Source organism: Magallana gigas, chromosome 5, assembly GCF_963853765.1.
Source record: "Magallana gigas chromosome 5, xbMagGiga1.1, whole genome shotgun sequence".
NCBI lineage: Eukaryota > Metazoa > Mollusca > Bivalvia > Ostreida > Ostreidae > Magallana > Magallana gigas.
This window is the reverse complement of record NC_088857.1, coordinates 18,769,825-18,792,190: the sequence shown is the minus strand read 5'-3', so window position 1 is coordinate 18,792,190 and position 22,366 is coordinate 18,769,825. Positions and strand designations below refer to the sequence as shown.

The window sequence follows — 22,366 nt, the reverse complement described above, 5'->3', positions numbered from 1 at the left end:
ATCGATCACAAAAATCAATTGCATAAGGCAAATTGTTACTACTTCAAGAACATGTAATATTTTTTTCATGTCAGGATATACATAAAAGCTAACGGAAAGAGGGATGTGAGTAAAACACACACGAGCTGAATGTCCTCACCCGCATACACTGTACTGGTGAGAAATATTTTACATGGCATCTCACTTTAAGTGTTTCTCCAAAAAAAAAGTTGACACTGATTATCTTTATTGATTAATTAACATCACATCCCTTTTCTTGCAAGACGCTGGATTAAATGCTTGCGATGTTTAGATGTGCAGTGAGTACCGTAGGCCGTCCGGATATTAGTGTGAGGAAATGTGATTTTCCGTGTTCTGGGTTCTAAGTGGCGTGTTAATCATATAAATGTGCGACAAAATTGCATGTGTGGTAACCCTTACACAATAACGAATATACATCTATATCATGGATTGGTACTCCCGATATCTTTATTGTATTGTGCTGTCCGTTTTAAGTGAGTATCATTTTCTAACAGTGTTTAATAGTTCAAGTTTCTAATAACGACACTTTTATAAACAGTGTAGTTGCAAATAAGACATTTTATTATATAGTTAAATTTTATACACTAACTTCCGTGTAGTGAATTTTGCTTGGCTAGTCTATTATTCACACATAAGACCCCACCGTCACCATTTTTCCCCAAGTCAAACTCAGTTCATGTCTAAGTATCGACCTCAGATTAATGAACTTTAATTTCTTTTAAGATCTGAGTTGCTGACTGAGTTAAGTGATCTGAAAATTTTGGTGAAACTTTTACTTAAAATATATTTTTGATCTATCAGTACTTTACAAGCTCATGCATTTGAAGATGATCTGGAAGTTGTTAAAATTCCTCTATTGCAGACGTGCATTCATCTGCAGTGGTACTAAAAGGTGTGTACCTTAATTGGAAAGAGGCTAATGAAGCTTGTCAGTTGATAAACTTTTCACAAGTGAAGACAGAATATAAAAAGTTTGTTAATCAGATGGTAAAGGAAACCACAGTGACTCCTAGTTCTGGGTACTGGATACAAGACGCAGTAACGGAATTCAGCGTCGTGAATAAAGGTACAAGAAACACAAACAAATTAATGATATATATTCCCAATAATGCAACATTAAGAAGGCTATATATGGTCAAAAAAGTAACCACCAGATATCCCTTAAATTTTAAGATAAGATTTACTATAGATTTGGGTATTTTCCAATATTTTCATATAGAATTTGACAGGACCACAGAACCCTCTTAAATAAGGCAAATAGATATGATTGATGACTTTTTTAGATCCCGAATGGAAATTAGCATAATTAATTTTAAGGTATTTTATTAAATGAAGACGGATTTTCTTAAGTTACTAAAAATTCCCAAGTGTGTATTTTAAAGAATAAGTTCCTTTGAAAAAGTTTGATTCTGAATATAAAAAAATATGCTTTTATATAAAGATTCTCAACTTTTCATAATTACTACTATTAGTACTGTAACTGTAATAGTAGGTTGTATCAATATGTTTTTAGGTTTTCTTTTAAACTCATATATGTATTGTTCAGTACTGTAACATAGATCAAACTAAATATAATATTGTTTTTAATTTTTTCTTTAAGGTTGTCAGAAAAACGTCAATATTTTAGGCTCTACAACGATTGAAAACAACAGGCTTGTAAACTGCTTTCAATTTTGTCAGAACAATGCCAATACAACGACCATTGGAGTAAAGGTGATGTTAATACATGTAACATCCTTAAATTAGATATGATTAAGTGAATTTGATATTGATGACTATAATATTTTACTTTATCCGATCCGATCTAAACAGATATTTATATTGATAGATTCTTAATCCATCATTAATCAATCGATTCTGATTATCATTCAAGATTGTCATTGAAAAACTTCTCTTTCAATTCAATTCTATCGCTTCTATAAGGTCACCATATTTCGCCGACCTTGATTTCAAGACCCTGTATTACATGTATCAATGTAACAAAAAGCTCAAATTGTCTTAACGTCACCTACCTGTAACACGACACTGTAAATGATTCACAGTATTGCTATTTACAAATTACATCGTCACGGTAACCAAAATTAAACTTTTAGAAAAATTCCCCTAAACAAAGAACATAAGCGAATAATATGGCGAAGATGTCTATCATTAATCGTAAAATATAATTATGAATATTTTCAATAAATTTAAATGCTCTAAGAGCTTTATATATTAAAAAAAATCATGTAAAAAAATTAAACTAGTATATTCTGTTTAAACGTAGAGAGAAAAAAATAAAAATTCTAAATTAAGTTTTGACGAGATCGTATCTTCAACTTTATAATGCTTAGTTGTTTATAGCAATCTTTGTCCTTCAAGCACAGATATCCATTTTAGTCATATGAATTGAGGTTTTTAAGTTCTAGTTAATACTATGTCCACGAACTTTTTTTCTTCTGAAACATTCACATGTTGCATAACAAATAACGATTCTTATGTACGGTTTAAAAACTTATTGAACTTATGAACTAAAATTATTAAAAATTCTTCGTTTTAAATTATACTTGACTGACCTCATGACAAAAATATGATACCAAAACGCTTGCTACTTGTAGAAAAAAATGGGATAATTATTATAATAACGCATTATTGAAATTCAATACACCCTAACAATGTAATGTTTTTTTTTTATTTTGTGTTCGTTTAAAGTTAAAGTTTTATGATGCAATGTCATGATGATTTAAACCGATCCAGAAGGATGAAAGTGGCAGTTTTTTTTCATAGACTCTAAACTCAAATTTCACTTGCAAAACGAATAAAGAGAATATTATTAAATAGTTTTTCTTCTGTAACGTTATATCGAAAAAATTTCTTTGTCTCGTTTTTTTCTGCAATACAAGCGACACTGAAAAAGTGTTAACCAACAGAAAATAGCCCAATATTTAATTAATACTAGTTAAAACTTAATAAGAAGAAGAATAAGTGAATTTTTTCTCAATCGGTTAGTTTGAGAAAACAACAAAGATGTGTTCGAAAGTACGCAACTTAAAAAAAAATTTGGAAGAATGAATAATGTATGCTTTAAATATTTTTGTACTTTCAGGGAAACAATTGTTCGTGCTTGGCATCATTGACATCTGACACATATTTGCCCATTGACAACTGTGATATTCCATGTGTTTGGGAAGACAGACTGTGTGAGATGGCAACAGTTTTTTCCGTTTTCGAACGACAGGGTAAATAACCACCTCACAATATAAACTTCGTACACTTTAATTGGAATTCATGATAAGACAATGTTTCTTAACAATCAACACAGCAGGCACACTGTGATTTTATTTTCATATTGAGGGAGGTGAAATTATGAGAAAAAAAAGATGTAACTATTCATCGCTTTAGTAAAAAATCAAACAATTGACTTTAAAATGAAGGGTATATTTGCATTTTAAAATGCCATCTTAAAAAACAAATGTTATCAAAATAATTATAGAAATATGATAATTTCAGCTTGTCCGCGTATGAATATATATGTGCGCATTGTAACAACGCACTTAAAAAAAATTGCATGCGTTAATTTTAAAACAAATGTCAATGCACTATCAAAACAAGTATTTCAAACGTTGATATCGTCGATACTAAAGCAGTTTTTGACCCTTGTGTAGGGTTTGGTGAAAGTACTTTCAATAGTTTTACTTTTCAATAAATAGTCAGATCAACATTGTTTAGCCCAACGGTATACATGTATATCATTCAGAAGACCCAAGAAAAGTTCAGCAAATAAGCTCATGCACATGTAGATCACGAATTAACACATTAAGAACATTATAATAAGGACACGAACTGCATCGGTAAGCAACCTTTTTATTTTATTTGAAAATCTTTTTATCAAAAAAAGTCTTTCACCAGTATTTTTGTCTAGTACCGTAAATTCCTATTCAAACGCTAGGAATTTATATCCGTGTAAAATCGCAAGAAGCACCCCATGCGGATTTAATTTCTCGCTATTATTTTCTGAGAGTTTGGAACTATCAGAAATATTTATAACAATACATGAATACTTTACACAAAATCCATTTCATCGGCAATTTATTCTTTATTGCATAAGGTACAGCGTCTTTTATTAATAGGGATGCCTATCTGTCTACCAGTTTCTAAAAAGTCGGTGATTTGACGTTCAAAGTTTAACAAATAATTTTCGACGGTTTGATGGTAAAATATTTAAATACTTTTCACATCCAAATGTTACTATAATGGTATTATATATAAATATGACCTTTGGAAGAATTTACAAAATCGCCTGACCGTTTCTGCATAAACTGGTCTTTAAGTCTTTGCTTGAAAGCATAAGTAATCAATTTAACATTGACAATGCATCAATTGTTCATTCTAAATGTTAGAAAATCCACAGTTTTCAGAAATATAATGCAAACTATCAATGGGTTATCAAAACATTTAGATTTTAAAATATTTTAATAAATATACAAGCCGACTTGCTCTTTTACTTTTTCTTTGCTGAATAAAAGATGTCTCATGCCTGTTGATTTATGATAGCAAATATTTTTTTTTTATATCCAAACTCCTCTAGAGTATAAGTTTATCGATCTTGGAATTTTATGCCACACATTAGTTTAATTTAAGTAAATCAACTTCACAGATCTAGACTGATGATATTGGGATAACATTTTTGTTATTTCTTTTAGATAGTTTTGACGAGCTGAGCGGTTTTCGAATTGAAGAATGCATCTCTGTCAATTCTGGAAGGGCTGAGAAATTTAACTGTTCATCTCAGAATATTTATATTTGTCAACGTAAGTATGACAAAAAGAGTTAAATAAATTCCTTTCTTAATTAAGATTTACAAGATTTTACTTATCATTCATTATCTCACCGACGAATGATGAAACAATGAACAAGTTCCGAGATCTGCAATATTTCATCTTCGCTAGCCAAAACTATTTGGTTCACTCCGCTCTCCTTAAAGATTATTGGTTTACTCCGTTCCACATAAACTCTAGGCAGATTTCATAACAAAAATTCAGTGACAACCTCTATTCTATGAGAGGCTGCAGCTGCGAGTAGCTGACCCAATCGCAACGTTTAAAACACGAGCTTTATAAATAGTGTCCTTGTAAATAGATTACAATTTTAATAACGTTCACTACAAGTAAGTTATATCTTAATTCGTATAAAGTTGTACGTAATGTCTTATCCGAGGCCTGCAAGTCGATATTGTTTCAAGTTTCCGTAGAGCTTTAAAACCTCTTATTTTATTGAATAAAAGTGTAAAGTTGCACGGAGTGCAACTCTAGTGTTTTGCTAGATAGCGCCACCACATCACAGAGTTTTCGTAATAAGATCTACCAAGGGTTTATGTAATGGATAAATAACGAGATGGTGTTGAATAGTTTAGAGAAAACATTCCCTCCGAGGGCCGAAGGCCCGAGGAGGGGATGTTTTCTCTAAACTATTCAACACTATCGAGTTATTTATCTTACTTAAAAAAATTCCCCCATTTGAGCCTCTAAGAAGCATTGACCCATTCATATATCCAACTGTGATGTCATACAAAAGTATAATTCCAGCAATACCATACACAATAGCCTAACCAAACACACCTTTTTAATCATGGACGAGTGAACAGGTGCGCATGTTATAGAAAACCATACCGCTGTACTGAGCAGACATAGATTTAGAAGATGAATTTTTTAACGCAAAGTACACACTTGTACAATGTTTATAGAGATCCACAGTTCCTGGAAAGACATGGATACCGTTTGAATGAATGATATTTTAAACTTGCAAGGAGAAAGGAAAAATCAGAATTTTGACGTCAATTAACAGACGATGATTTATCTAAAAAATTGATAGGAGTCTTATGAAGTCATAGTGCGACAATATTTCCTATATTGTTGAACTAATTAGAAGGAGTGATATGGTTCAAGGTTCAAAGAAGAAGTCTTAAAGTTTATGAAAGTGATTTATATGTGATCCCGAATCTATCAAAATTAAGAAAAGGAGATATTTCTGCAAACAAATTATTCGTGGCTTATCGGATATACATTTATGGATGACAAAATTCTGTTTTATGAATTTGAATTTATGTTGGAAATACACGTTTCAACATTTTTTCAGTTTTCTTTGTTTAATGCCCAGTTAGATATTTGAATATCCAACTGATTGACGGTTAGATATTAAAAATATCCAACTCCTATCAGTTGGATATTTATATATCCAACACCTGCTGGTTGAATAGTGAAAATAAACGTTGACTAATTACAATGGGTGACGTCATAGAAGTTTTTTAAGAGAAGCGAAGGGGACTGAAAACCTTCGCTAGCGCACATGATATATTTAAAACCGTCTGCGAAAATGAATATCCAAAATATGTCAACGAGAGTAATATTTCATAAAAAGGTGGTCAAGTAAATATCATTATTGTGATAAAAGTAAAGGTAGTTTCAAACCTACTTTTATAGAAATGCATGTATTAACAATATTCATTGGATAGGGTTCAAATAATTTTAATAAATTGCACCAGATGCCTTTTACTCAACAAAAGAAATACAGCTGTAACCTCACAAATTATTGCATGTACGAGAAAGTGTTTTTATTGTGACCATCTCAATATTGTTGAAATTTTTACAAAATTAAATTTAATAAAAAGTGGAAATTTTATTGTTGAAAGTTTTTTAAAATTAAATTTAATAAGAAGTGGGATACCTTAATTACAGATAGAATATCTCGAAAATTTGATCAATGCGTTATGTAATAGCACTAACAACTACTTTAGACTAAATTCTTTTACTGGAATACGCACGCTCGATTTCACAGTAGGGCATTCTGGAAATACTTCTGTTGATAAACTGTACCATGTCAATTTCGTTTTATCATCTACAAATGTTCTGAAGCTTTGTGTTCTGTTATTCAACCTGTACATACATGCTCAAGAGTATCAGTTGCCCAGAAGTAACAATCGTTGTTTTTCCGAGCTTGTCGTAATGATACAATTGCAACTTAGATATGGCACGCCAAATTCACAAAAAATGAGCTTAACATAGTTTCACATTTGATAAATTAAGTTTATCGACTGTTAACTATAGTTTACGAATCACAAACCATACTTAACAATTTGTTAACTATAGTGTTTATCTGTAAAAGTATATTTAACGGTTGTAAACTATAGTTTACGAATGATAATTTTCGTTTATCCGTCTGCAATTAACGTTTACGATAGATTTTGCTAATAGAGATAGATTCACATCTGTAAACAATAATTTACATTCCTTAACTATCGTTTAAATTTGTTAATGAAAGCTTCACGATCATGAAACTATTTTTATCAGATAAATTATGTTTTGTAATGGCGAATGGTTTTTTCCAGTGGAAATAATAGTGTTACACTTCTGAAACATAGATGATCGCGTTAACATTTACATATGTGAAATTTAGATCGTTTACGGCGTTAAATAAAGTTCCACAGATGATAAACTAGGTTTATCCACTGGTAACTATAGTTTACGGACGCTAAACTATGGTTAACATTAATTTATTTTGAACTATAGTTACGAACCGCAAACCATAGTTAACGAATCGTTAACTATAGTTTACGAATGATACTCTAAGTTTATATGTCTGCAAATAACGTTCACGATCGATTATGCTGATAACTATACATTGTAGATTCACATCTGTAAACTTAAATTTACATTCGTTAAGTATAGTTAAGAGCTGTTTATCATAGTTTCACGATCGTAAAACTATGTTTATTAAATAAACTATGTTTTGCAATCGCAAATGGTCGTTTTCAGTGTTAATTTTAGTTTCACACTTCTGAAACATAGATGATTGCGTACATGTAAACTATAATTTCCAGACGTGAAATATAGATTATCGTCGTTAACTTTCGTTTTCTATCCGTAAACTATAATTTAAGACCGCTGAACCTTGTTTATCGACTGTGAAACTATGATTAGCTCATTTTTGTGAATTTGGTGTGCCTTTCATAAAAGTACTTTGAGATCTACTGATTTCCATTGTTCACCTCAAAATTGAAATTGCAGTAAATACGGAATGATTAAAGCACATTTCAGAAATATGTCAATGCCGATGTGAAGCTCACTCTAGATTCAGCATTCTGAATTGAGACCCCCACCCCCAACACAATTTCTGTTCATAAATGTGCCCTCCTAGTTATAGATAATCGATTCAGAAAATTAGCCCGATGGTTTAGAAATCGACTTCTGTGTTTAATGATGGCTACAGCGCTAGCTCAACTATCTTTTTAAAAGATAAATTGGTATAAAGTTAAAGTTTATGTCAACAGAATACAGACAATAAACATAGTTGTAGGCAATCAATGGTTTTGAGCTCCTATTAGTTAGGTTTGTTGTGAAATCGATCAAAAATGATGAAAATGAAAATTGATGGAGAAAATTTGGACTAAATTAAATTTTAAATATCAGCTTAGAACGATTCATTGATATATGAATTTAGTAAAACTATTAGTTTTTTAATCATTCTTCAACCAACAAATTAAACTGTTTTATTATTTTTAATCATTGCAAAATAAAAAAAAAACCTTCAAAGGGTGGACAATTTTGACAAATTTTTCAATTAACTTTCAAAGGTTACTTACCTAAAAAGTAGGTCATTGACCTAGTTATTTGACATGGAAAATTAGCACCACAATAGTAAGGCTACGCTGTACAATAAGTAGTTCTTCGTTTCTCTCGGTGGACTTGAGATGGTCCTTAAATTAGTCCTTAAGATGAGAAAATAAGATAAGTCATAAGTGAGTGTTTAAAACAAACTTGTTTTCTTAGTATTTATATGTCACTGTAAATGTGTAAACGACTTTTCCTTTAACATTATCTGTGTAATTCGCCTCAAATAAAACATTTCCAACCTCTGCACACAAGAAAACACAAAAAAGAAGGAAAATTGGCGGTAACACCAAAACGTGCGTAGATGTGAGCCAATAAAAGGTCCTGACTAAAGGATTCCTATGGTGGCATATCTTTGCCCCTTGTATGCAAGTTATTTTATATCAAATATATCGACATGTAAGATAAGTATGTTGACATGCAAGATAGTTATGTCAACATGCAACATAACTATGTTATCATGCAAGAAAATTACAATGAAAAGAAAACTATAAAAAAATCTCAAATAGCGCCAACTTGTGACATCCAAGATGCTGGATGTTACTTATTGAAGTCGACATGCAACTTATTTATGTTGACATGCAACTTATTTATGTTGACATGCAACTAATTTATGTTTACATGCAACTTATTTATGTCGACATGTCATACATCATACATGTTAACATGAATAAGTTTTATTTCGATATGAATAAGTAGCATCTACCAATTTGGATGTCACATGTGGGCGATAATTAAGATTTTTTGGAACTTTTAATAATTCTTGCATGTCAATGTAGTTATGTTGCATGTTGACATTACTATCTTGCATGTCAGCATATTTATCTTGCATGTTGACATATTTGATAGAAAAATTTCTTGTCCACAAGGGGCTGAAATATGCCACCATTGATTCCACCTCTTTGTTGATCGAAACTAAGTTAAACATATTGTCTGGGTTTTTTTTAAATGTTGTGTCTAGTTCGGACTAAACTTAAACCTGGCCGTAAGTCTTTTTGAGCCTGAGGAACGGTCTCAAGTTCTTAAAGCGCGGTGCAATTTAAACACTTTAAACATTAAATTGATACACTGCTTATAGTTCGTTCGTTCGAATTTTTCCTTTTAATTGCTTTCATGACATATTCTTTAAAATTGAAAAAAAAAACCAGTTTGGCTAGATATTTATAGGAACAGGCAGGGATGAAAAATATAAACTGAAATGGATTATATATACATGTACATTATGTACCTGATCATCAATTTTTTGGTTGCAGCTGACTGAAAAAAACCAAACTTTTTACTTTAATTTCAAACCGGTGAGTTGGTATTTAGTGCGTTGTTAATCTAAAGTTTGTTCTTTAGGTCAAATTTCACAATTATTTTTGTCACTGTTTCATATAAGAATTTCAGATAAAAGATTGTTTTGAAGAAAAAGAATTGCACCCCCTCCCATTCAACTTCTCTGTTTCATGCGTACATCATTTATTGATATAGATCAAGTTAGAACACAACCTGTTCATTGTTTCTATTTAAATGTATATAAGGTTTACTACCAATCTGCCGTGTTTATAATGTATATAAAAACGCTAATCGATGTCCTATCGATAACTCGCCCTTTGCGTTCAGCCATGACGTTATTTAGTCTAACCGCGTTACTTGCCATTCCTTCTGGAAAGTTCTTTCCATCAAAATTAAAATCGAATCCAATTAATCCATTTAATTTTTTTTTTATTAACCATAGATTGCCGATCAAAGGTATCCGCCTGCGATGCCCGTCAACCCATGTCCGTTTTTAACCCTGTTCTGGAAAGGTCTATTCGATTTTCTCACCAGAGGTCGTGCTTTGCAAGCGTCTAGTGTCCTAATAGCAACCACTCGGGCCTTTCCTCTCGGAAAAAAACCTCGAATGTATTAACATCACAGGATGTTAGAATGTTATACAAAATGGAGTTGCTTCCCATTAAAACAAGTATCTTCTGGACATCCTCGTGTGTTGCTTTTGTGGTATATTTTAAGGTATATCATTGACTTTAATGAAGTCTAGCTTACATCTCAAAAATCGTAAAATGTGTTGTATTTTTATCAAATTTAATAAAAAGGGGGATTGTCATGGGCGACTAGGTAATATATTCGAGGTGTTTTTCGGAGCCTGTCGGAAAGGTCCGAGAAGTTGCGATTGGCGTCTATTCATCAAAACTAAAATCACTTTTCAAGAAACGAATTGACTCATTTTCAAATTATTTATTTTTTAAGTTATTTATGATGTAAAATTCAAGCGTTTGGACATCAAATCACCCGTGTTGAAATACCAAAGCTATTAGAAGTTACTCGGACGCAGGCGTTTCGAAGTTTATTGGCAAAATGTCATAATTTATAAGGATAGATTGTATAACACTTGTTAAAAAATACTTACCCTGATATATTATATTGTTTATGTTCAAATATTTTTTTTCAAGGCCTCTTTACAATCTGTTCCACCTGATGCGCATTTGATGCGTCCAGAAAAAAATTAAATACGCTATTAATTTAAGATTGTGGGGGTTTATTTTAAATTCACACTAAATGTTAATATACTAGTATCTTAAAATTTCAGAAAATGGCATTTTAAAAGAATTCCAAGACAAAGTTACTTGGATGGAGGCTGTGTCTAATTGTGCAAAACAAAATCAAACATTAGCTTATTATCTACCATCTCATGAAAACTACAAACGCTTACGTTGGCCCATATCTCGGTATTGGATTGGCAGAAGACAGTTTTATCAAATCGAAACGGTGAAACGTAAGTTCAACTTTATTTTCAAGAACTTATTCATGTTCTATATTTTGTTGAAGTCAAACAAAATCAATGCATTGAAGAAGGCAAGTACTGTTTCTCAGGGTTTACCCAATTACTAGTATGTTTAACTTTTTTTTAAAGAATTTTAAATGATTTTTGTTTGTTTTGCTTTAACACACATTTCCTTTCTTATTTTAAAGATCAATTCTATGTAAGAATCAAAGATTTATAAAAGGGTCTGTCCACGCATAGTCACCAATTTTCCTTATATTTCATGCATGGACACACCTAGTTGTTAAACGCAAAAAACCACTAAAAGTTGGTTACTGGGGGTAAATAATAAAAAGTAAAAAATAACAAAACTTACCTACTTTGAAGCCATATTAGAAGGTTTTGCCCACTAATGTATACTATCAAAGACACAAAACAGCCTTTGTCCTATATTCAATTCTATAATTATATCTGAAAATTGATGGAGTAACCAATACTTTTCACGGTTACCATGGAAACCGTTACACATTTTTATAAACAGTTTTTTGCGGGTTTTTAATAAGCCGAAATGGGAAACTGTTAAATTTTTACATCAATATCAATGTCTATGCAATATATATTTTATTAGATAAATTGACATCTGTTGCTACGGCAACAAGGCCAAAAAATAGGAAAAACTGAGAAAATAAAGATGATTTTGATATGCTTTAACTCCTGATTTTAGAAAAAAAAATTAATTGTTTAAGTAGGAACTTGTAAAAATCTTTCCAAATTTTCATTATTTACCAAGAAAGCTTTGTTTTGCAACAGAGAAGTGTTGTTGCTATGGAAATTGAGTTGCGTAAAAAATTACACAGAAATTCTTACTTTTTGAAAAGTCCATAGCAATGGCAGTTTTTTTTTTAAAATTTCCGATTTTTTTTCAGGTGTCATTAAAGTTGAGGACATACTTTATTTCTTCTGAACAATTGATTTTATATATTTATTCATTATAAGTGAATAATATCCGTCGAAAAATGCCTTAAAATATTATAATTTCCCTTATTTTAAGCTTGTTACCATAGAAACGGTTCTTAATTTTCATATTTAAATTCTTAATCGCACAATCATAATAGTGTTTACCAAAAAATTTAAGATTTGCACTTTTTATACAAACGAAGAAAACAGATTTTAAAATTTCTGTTAAGTAACCATGGAAACGCTCTAAAAATATGCGTTTTTCCACTATTGGTTTTCTTTCTTTTGAAAAATGACAACTATCTTAATAATATATTCTTTCCTGGACACCCCAAGTTGTGCTCTTTTCTCACAACATGTTCTCAAATAAACATTAAAATGCCATTTTTACATTTTTCCCCTCGGTTACAATGACAACGGGACCACAAAGCAACGAATAAATCGAGTTAGACTTTTTTACTCACCAAAGTCTATCCAATTGTCAAGTAAGAAGAAAATCTGTGACTATGCGTGGCCACCTAATTTTGATTCTTACATAGAATTGATCTTAAATACTTATTCAGAGAGCTGGATGGTCGTAATCGGTATAGACTATAATAATCTTTTTAAAATGAAGAGCTCTTTATAAAGATTATTATTATTAATAATAGCAAAACATTTTGATTTTAAAGCTAAATTATAATAATATGTCAATTTTTCTTAGCTGCAGGTCTGTAGCTAGCTCCCGGTCTGAAAAAAAAATCGGATGGACGACCTGGAAATTACAGTTCCATCGATACAGAGAACTGTATATCAATTGCACATTAAATGTTGCTCAAGGTTTTGAGCTTATCAAAATAATTTAGGAATATATGATGCATGTTTTTTAATACCATAAAATTCCTGAGAGATTTTGCTACTGATTCACCATTTTGAAATATATGAAATTCACGTCGAAATCGTAAATGTGATAGAGCCGGTATTTTTACTTGTAAACAAACCACACCGTTTTAGTTTACGAGGCTGGTGAGGGTATTTAAAAGATATCCAGAGGCAAGTACTAAAAGTAACTATAACCGAAGTAATTTTCAAAATTCCTAAATTAGTTTAATAAGTCCAAAACCGTGCGAAACTCTTTGTGCGCAATAAATATAGTTTTTTGTTTGGCTGGAACTGTAGCTCTACGGTTCGTCAATCCGAATTTCCCGAAGAGCTACAGATCTACAGGTATTTTTTTTCTTTACTAAGTGATAGTCTATAGCTTAACAAACTATACATGTACATGTATCTGAGTATTTAAGAAAGGTATGATGGTTAAATTGTTGGCCACCAAGCCTCCTTAATACAAAGCTACATTTGGAATATTGCTATATTGGAATAGTGCATGTATATCAAGGCAAAATATATCTCATTTTATTTCAATGCAATCAAAACAAACATACATGTATAGTAACGGATACCAGAATAAAACAACGTATAAAATGCTTTCATTTATCATTTCAGAAGGAAGCAGCTCGTGTCCAGTGATCCGTCAATATAATGGCGCTGATATCCTTGTTGAAAACTCAAACTGTGACGAAAAAAAGAAATATATTTGTTCCAAAGGTACTTTTGTGTCTAAATATTAGAAACAAAAAAATTATGGCTACTAAAATGAATGAGTTTAGTTCTATCAACATTATTTCTTTACAAACACTAAGAAAACAAGTTTATTTTCGCTTTTACCACTAATTTTTGGTAAAATGAATACAAATTTCCACAAAATCATATCTTTTTTGTAAATTATCGAATGTCAAAAGTAAACCAAAAAAATTGGAATAATATAAATGTGAAACAATTTTACATGTAAAATGATATTTTAGACATTTACCTGAATACTACTCGTAAAAGGCATTTTCCGCCATATATCTATCTGATCGCCGATATCCCTACAACCACTATATAAGCCGCAGACTTTTATTTCGCTGTAGTAGCCTCACTGTGTAGACCTACATTTTACAGCGCTGTTACAAAGTCAAGATGAAATTATCAAATTTTACGCACTTTTGCTAAGCCAGATTGATACTAACTTTAAATATGCAGGCTAATGCATAATACTAGTATTTATTTACAAACAAATAATGCATATAGATCAAGAAATAAATGCACAAGAGCTAAGGTCACAAAAGGAATACAACACAACGGCAACGGGGTTCAGGTGTGCGATCGAGGGCGACTTCATCTGTATTTAAATTTCGATTGTATCAAACTTTTCCCCATGTTTCTACCTGACTTTTTTTTTTAACGTCGGCGTCTGTCATCCTGGCAGAATGTTTACAAACAAAGCAGACGCCCCGGAAGTGTATGAGCATAGCATTGTGACCGCGTAGATTTTACGGTGCTAGGGTATTCTTCTGGATCTGTATATCCGCCGTGTGCAGTACGGACGGGGTGAGGGAATGTTGGCGTCGAGGGTATAAGGTATAAGGTTGTGGCGCGCTGTGGGCCGTAAAGTAAAAACGAAGGGTAGGTTTGCCGTATTCCCGAAGGTCCACCAGTATACAGTTCCAGAGAAATAAACCAAGTGATGAAAGATTCCGTATTTATTGGACGAGATTCAACGATGGCAACATTATAACAATTTAACAGACAGACATTTTACAAACAAGTCGGATATGGCCAGTAGTGGCCTCCGGACTCAAGACTCTGGGTGAGTCGGACGTGGCCGAGGCTGGCCGCCGTATTCCAGACTGCCGATTGACAATTGTACATAACTATTTATAAGAATCTGAACAATGACTAAAAATTGACAGGTGATGACATAAGTAAGCTGAGTGAAAGGTTCACAGATATAAAATAATTAAATAAACTCAATGAGTCTTTGATGTCCAAGACATGAAAAACAGATAATTGCACAATGTTGTTTTAAGAGATTAACAGTCCTTGAGAAATGACACTCTGTCTCTTTGAAATCACATATAGAGTCCGAAAAGTGTTAATCACTAATTAAATAAGTAACTTTGTAAGAAATAGACTGTGAGAAAATATTAAAAACATATGTTAAATTTTAAAAGTAAAGTCCAAAATAAAGTTATAATTGAACAGTGAATTTTTCACGGTGATAGTTTCCCACCGCTCCGGGGAAAACACGTCCTCGTGTTTTGAATGGAATATCACATTTCTTCCTCTGTTCTTTGATTTTCTTCCACCGGTGACGGACGTTTGAGGACAGCTGAAGTTTCTACAGTTGACCGTTGTTTCCTGGTGATGAATAGAGAAAACTGTCTGCATAGTTCATGGCGGCTGGAACTTTTGTTGTCCATCGTTGTTACGTTGAGATTGAGTTGATGTTCAATGGGGGAACTCGCTGGCTGAAGAGGTCCAGGATCTGACTACTGCAAAATGTATGCAGCAGCCCCGGGCGTTGTTGTTACCCTTAGGATTCATCCACCAATTGTGACCGCGTAGATTTTACGGTGCTAGGGTATTCTTCTGGATCTGTATATCCGCCGTGTGCAGTACGGACGGGGTGAGGGAATGTTGGCGTCGAGGGTATAAGGTATAAGGTTGTGGCGCGCTGTGGGCCGTAAAGTAAAAACGAAGGGTAGGTTTGCCGTATTCCCGAAGGTCCACCAGTATACAGTTCCAGAGAAATAAACCAAGTGATGAAAGATTCCGTATTTATTGGACGAGATTCAACGATGGCAACATTATAACAATTTAACAGACAGACATTTTACAAACAAGTCGGATATGGCCAGTAGTGGCCTCCGGACTCAAGACTCTGGGTGAGTCGGACGTGGCCGAGGCTGGCCGCCGTATTCCAGACTGCCGATTGACAATTGTACATAACTATTTATAAGAATCTGAACAATGACTAAAAATTGACAGGTGATGACATAAGTAAGCTGAGTGAAAGGTTCACAGATATAAAATAATTAAATAAACTCAATGAGTCTTTGATGTCCAAGACATGAAAAACAGATAATTGCACACTGTTGTTTTAAGAGATTAACAGTCCTTGAGAAATGACACTCTGTCTCTTTGAAATCACATATAGAGTCCGAAAAGTGTTAATCACTAATTAAATAAGTAACTTTGTAAGAAATAGACTGTGAGAAAATATTAAAAACATATGTTAAATTTTAAAAGTAAAGTCCAAAATAAAGTTATAATTGAACAGTGAATTTTTCACGGTGATAGTTTTATGGCATTATGAGTAATATTTCAAGAATAAGAACGCTTTAATGACTCATTAATATTTTAATGCTGCATTAACTAATAAACCTTTAATAAAGGTTTTGTACAACGACCTTTAATGTGTTATTAACTAATGATTTATTTAGATTTTAACGATTCATTAGGGATAATGACACATTAAATTTAATGAACCGTTGATACAACCGGATCCTTACGTATGACATTTATATGTGAGAACCCAAATATTTAAACCTATATCATTCCTACTTGCTTGTTTTTCGGGGGGGGGGGGGGGGGGTCTGTGTACACATTTATTCAAGATCAAAAATAAAGAAATTATTGTACATTTTATTTAGAAAATATAGATCAAGGTATGTGTATTTGGTTTTTTTTCTATAGTTTTCCACTTAAGTTCTAATCTCAAATGCACATATACATATTTACTTTTATATACATGTACATCGACATTTTGCTTTCATATTTAACAAAATCCGTTCTATATGCATTTTGTATGTTTCAAATTTTCAAATATTTCAAGTAGATTATTTAACACAGTCTAAAGCAAGCCCGTTGATTTTATATGCAAAATGAAAACATATATTATTATTTATTGTTTAAAAATGCAATGCATGCATGAATATGTGTATACCCAGTATATATTGCCTTTCAACAAAAGCTCTTAACAAAATTCCAAGGTTCACGCACTGAATTTGTGAAAAAAAACGGGTCTTTCTAGCATTATCTGCACAAGCTATTTCATACCATATTATATCTTTTATTATGATTTTATATCTGCATGAATATTATTTATGGCACATGTATTTCAGAACTAACTTCACCACAAAGAAGTCATCCCACTCGATCTATAGTAAACAATAATGGTAACTGAATAAAACTAATAGTTTCTGAATAATTGTTATTAATTTTTCATTTATCATTTTGATAAATTTATGATACAAGTGTTGAATCTTGTAGACACTATTTCAAAGCAGTGTTTCCAGCACTGCAGAATTATTACCATGATAATAAATTCAATACGATACAATGTGTAAAGTTAAAAACATGTATTATACGATCTAATATGCATGTATATATTTGTATTGCCTTTAAGCGGATTTATTTGCTGAAGGCTGAGGGACCACGGTTATTAACGTGATAAGGCTATGTCTTTTAAAACTTATCTGCTTGAAAACTGTTGCCGTCATAGTTCCCTATTATATTTTTCAGAACCAACTACAACCCCTCAAATAGAACTAACGAAATCTTCAAATGGTAAAAGATTGAATATCATTTTCAAAATATCGTTGTCTTGCTTCTATGTGTTAAGTTTGTACAGCTTTCCCATGATGACTTTCTTTTTAGAATATACATTTGTGTGGAAGAAATATTTACTTAGTGATATCCATATTTTGTTATTCTCCTTACACTATAAATGAAATTTATTTGCGGCTGAAAATAATGCGCCCACTTTTGTTATCAATTCTAAAAGTGGAAGAATGTTACCCTTATAGGTAGGTTGACTTTTGTTTCTACCACAAAACAATAGACTTCATTCAGTAAACAATGTGCTCGATGAGCAGAGCGATTCGCGTTCTGTAGATTCCTAATTAAACGCTAGGAATCAGTTTCTTCGAGAAGCACCCTTCGTGGATTTTATAATCTCGCAATTTTTTCTGAGAGTTGAAAACTCTAAGAAATAGAGAGCAAAGTTCCACGTTCGTGATTTTACATTCTCGCTATTTGATACAAAGCAGCGGGGTGGCAGAATTAAGTACACAAAACAATAAACCTCATTTAGTTAACATTGGTTCGATTAGCAGAGCAATTCATGTTCTTTAGATTTCTAATTAAACGCGAGGAATCAATTTCCGGGTAAAATCGCGAGAAGCAACCTACGCAGATTTTATAAACTCGCCATTTTTTTTTTAGAGTTGAGAACTATAAGAAATAAAATGTAAAGTTCCACGTTCGCAATTTTATATTCTTCAACTAAAATTAACTGTTTGACATGCTCGTAAACAATTCCTGCCACAATTTGTACTCTCAGCTTTGTAAAGGGATCTTTAATTTTAGAATAGCTCAGGCTATTAGTGTAAACAAAGTATTCCGCCGCTCAGCAATTTTACATCGCAAACTCCAAGTATCTAAAATGATAATACATCAGATGAAAACTTAAACTGACTAACTAATATACTATACATTCTACGTTCTCTTTTAAGTAGAAACTTCATTTTTTTTGTTCAGTCAAAATCTGATAAACCGTGTTATAGCATGGCCATTGCAGTAAACTCGGGTGAACATAATAATAGGTAATAGTTTGGTCGAAAGGGGGGTGGGGGCTAACATAAATATATTTAGTGTTTTTTCTTAACTCTGAACAATATCAGACGTATCATTCCCAGCAGATTTTATATTGATAATATTGGCAATAAAATGCAACGAGAAAATTGAGAGAAATGATATATACACGAACGTCACTTTTTATATATAACACATTTCAGAACAAGAAAGTCAGATACATGAGCTCGAGGAAACTATGAAATCGTTCCTAGCTAAAGACAGTAGTGGTAAACGGAGTCTATAATGAATTGTTTTGTCTTTTTTTCTCAATATAGTATGCTGTGAATGTAACAAACTAAGCTTTTAGCTCCCATCAAATTTGAACAAATTCAGTTTTGGTCTTATTCCTTGTAATAGTGAGAATGAGATGAAATGTGAGCTTGTGAAAGCTTTGTTGCAAGGAGTTAAATAATGCTTGAAATACTGACATATTACATTTATATGTGGGAACCCACTACTTAGTAATTTAACGTATATTATTTATACGTGCATGTTTTTCTACGGGGAAATCTTGGTTTTTATGTCAATATTTAATGAGCTCAATATGCTTATTTTTTACCCTCAAAAATCATATCAGTTTAGCCAAGATCTTATTATTCGTCCCTTATAATGAATATATACAAAGTTTTTGCATTGATGATGTTAAATATGTATTTTTAATGCTTATTCTATTTATAAACAGTTTTACATGATTACGTTTTTAGATTAATAGACTTTGATCAATCACACTATCTGTTAATTAAAAAATTAGACATACCAGCATGAATTTTGCAAGAAGTCCTCTTCAGCAAACAGAACATACTTCATTATAATCTTTATCTATTAAAATAAACGTATAAAAAATGTTATCATTGGTGATCATGTTTATTCTTGCATTTTAATTTGGCATGGTAAAATGAATATTAGATATCGTCTTTTACAAATTAAACCATGCCCTTTATGTTTTGTTCATATTCATCAGTTTTGAGTATTTATTTGTTATAAGTACTAATAACCAGCATGCAAAGCAACCTGGTTCATGTAACCAATATTTGAATCAATATATGGTTTCTTATTTCATTACTTTTTCCATAATATAATTCAATAAAATATCATAATGATTGTTCAATGAAAGTTAAACCTGTTGAATAAAAGTTAAATGTGAACATATTTACATGAGTTTCAGTTTCCAAGTGTTTACTATTTGAGGTTTAATCTCATTTTATTGTAGTTGTTTGGAATTTGCTGGTCCTTGTAATTTTGCCAGATTAACTCGTCATGTTTAATACTTTACAGATTCCAGTTCCAGCAATGTTGTCGGAATAGTAATTGGAGTTTTGGCAACAGTAGCAATACTGCTACTGGTTTTTGTTTGTCTATATAAACGGTAATTTTTTTTTTATTCTAAAACATGTTTTAATCTTACTCACTAGTATGACATGTTCTTTAAATGCGCTTTAGAATGTTTGGTATGATGAATGATGGCCATTTTTAGACAATAAAAATCCCCTGAAAAGAAGAGTTAAAGATATAGATATAGATATAGCAACATATTCAAATTTTAAATCCGACATATTTATTTTATACATTTCATAAGTGAACAAATCATACCCCAAAAAATATTGAGAAAGATATGATGGTTAATTTGTTGACCACAAGCCTCTTTAATCTGGCATCGCTTGGGTCGCTGATATGTAATGGATTTTTCGATGATAATGAAACGAAACCAATTTAAAAAAAAACAGGAATTTGAGAATACATCTTTATTTAATTTGCTTATTGTGTAACATGAAGTCTTAAATTTAGATATCTGTATTTTTGTTCTTGTAGACGTAGAAATAATTCAAGATCGGCTTATCATTCCCCTATTGTTGAATATGCAACCCAGCAACGACGTGATAGCAAACAGTCGCAAACCAGATCTGTAAAGTCGTCTCCTCTAAAACCCGTCAGACGCTCAAAGAAAGCAAATCCTGATTCACTTGTTTCAGGTACAGAGTATGAAAACATTGTGCTAACCTTTGAAGATCCTTCAACGATATCCCGAGTGGTCAGTTCGACATCAACAGATAAAACGGAAATTCCCAAGGAAGAAGAGAATTATGACGTCATGAATGCAGAAAACAAAACGACTAGTTCAAATTTGATAAGTCAAAATGTTTATGGATTTAGCCCACCAGAAGGAGAGTATGACGTCATGAATAGAGAGAATCGAAATGTCGATGAATTTAACCCAGACTACGACCACATGTGACGTGAATGTTTTAGGTTGTTCAAATCGAAGCATACATTGATATTGAAACATTAATATTACTCAAATCATGCACTACAAGGAAAAAAGGTGTCAAAAACCTTATGTGCAAAACGACAGTCATATTAAATAATATTTATTTCGATGACCGGTGAATCAAAGTTTTGAACCTGAACGGTACATCTGTATTTGTAAAGCATTTCTAAAATGTGTGGTGTGACACTGTGTGAGGCAATTATTTCCCACTATATTTTCTTACTAGTCAATAAATACAACATCGCCATTTCGGAGGTAAAATATACACTGTATGTATGTATGTAAATCATTTTCAACGTAAGTTCAAATGTAAATTGTTTGAATGATTTGAACGAGCATTCTTATAACGAATCTGTGTGTGTTTGAGTTTTTTTTAAAATATAGATTATGCTCTAATTTTTATGCGCATTAATTTTAATCATTAATTTTTTTTTATTTCTCTTTTATCAATACCAATAAAACCAAGAAAGGAACACATTTCTTACATAAGTGGTGTAAAATGGTATTAAAAAATCATGAAATAATAAGTTTACAATGAAAATCTAGTATAATGGATTTACATGAAATAAGTTCACATTCTTTTTCATTCTGTTTAAATTAAATTTAAATGGAACTTGCATATCAAATAATTCTATGTATATTACTTTAAAGTATATAACAAAATACACATTGGGTTGAATAAGTATTGATAATATGTTTTCAACAATTAAAAAGCTATGAAAGGTATTCTTGTCTGGATATCTTGAAAGGGAAATTTTCATAGATGTATTTATTTATTTTAATATTGCATGCTTATGCTTAACGGGGTTAATTATGTCAGAATATTCTTTCGTGCAATTCTCCTGCATCCCCATAAAGCTATTGGTAATAAAATCAAGTATTAAATTTATGTTGTATTGATTTTCGTTCTTAGTTCGTTTTCCCTTTAAGCATAAAAATCATGGATGGATTAAAAAATAACATCTTGCTTTTATTGATACTATATATACTGTTTACAGGGTTATTTTCGCCCCATGTTATTTTAGCCCTTTTAACAATTGCAAACTGTTTCGCCCCGTCTTGAATTCGCCCAGATGCAGTGGGGTTAACAAAGATATTATTTGCAATATAGAATTCGGCAAGTCTTAAATAAGCCCTTTGACAACGCGGGCGAAGGGAGCGAAAATAAAACGAGGACGAATATTTCCCTGTATACAATAGCTCTTTTGCATACACACCTAACATCTAACAAAAACA

The 22,366-nt window shown here is 31.8% G+C and overlaps 1 protein-coding gene across 1 annotated transcript; it reads left to right on the top strand.

The window, feature by feature from the left end:
* Positions 1–282: 282 nt before the first annotated feature.
* LOC136269538 (uncharacterized) lies at positions 283–21,785 on the top strand. The gene is made up of 13 exons (XM_066086068.1): positions 283–494; positions 884–1,087; positions 1,622–1,734; positions 3,104–3,236; positions 4,701–4,808; positions 11,236–11,421; positions 13,849–13,950; positions 16,881–16,895; positions 17,352–17,405; positions 17,752–17,796; positions 19,026–19,091; positions 20,140–20,230; positions 20,674–21,785. The coding sequence occupies exons 1-13, from the start codon at positions 446–448 to the stop codon at positions 21,095–21,097; spliced, it is 1,590 nt and encodes a 529-aa protein (XP_065942140.1). The 5' UTR covers positions 283–445; the 3' UTR covers positions 21,098–21,785.
* The last annotated feature ends 581 nt before the right edge of the window (positions 21,786–22,366 follow it).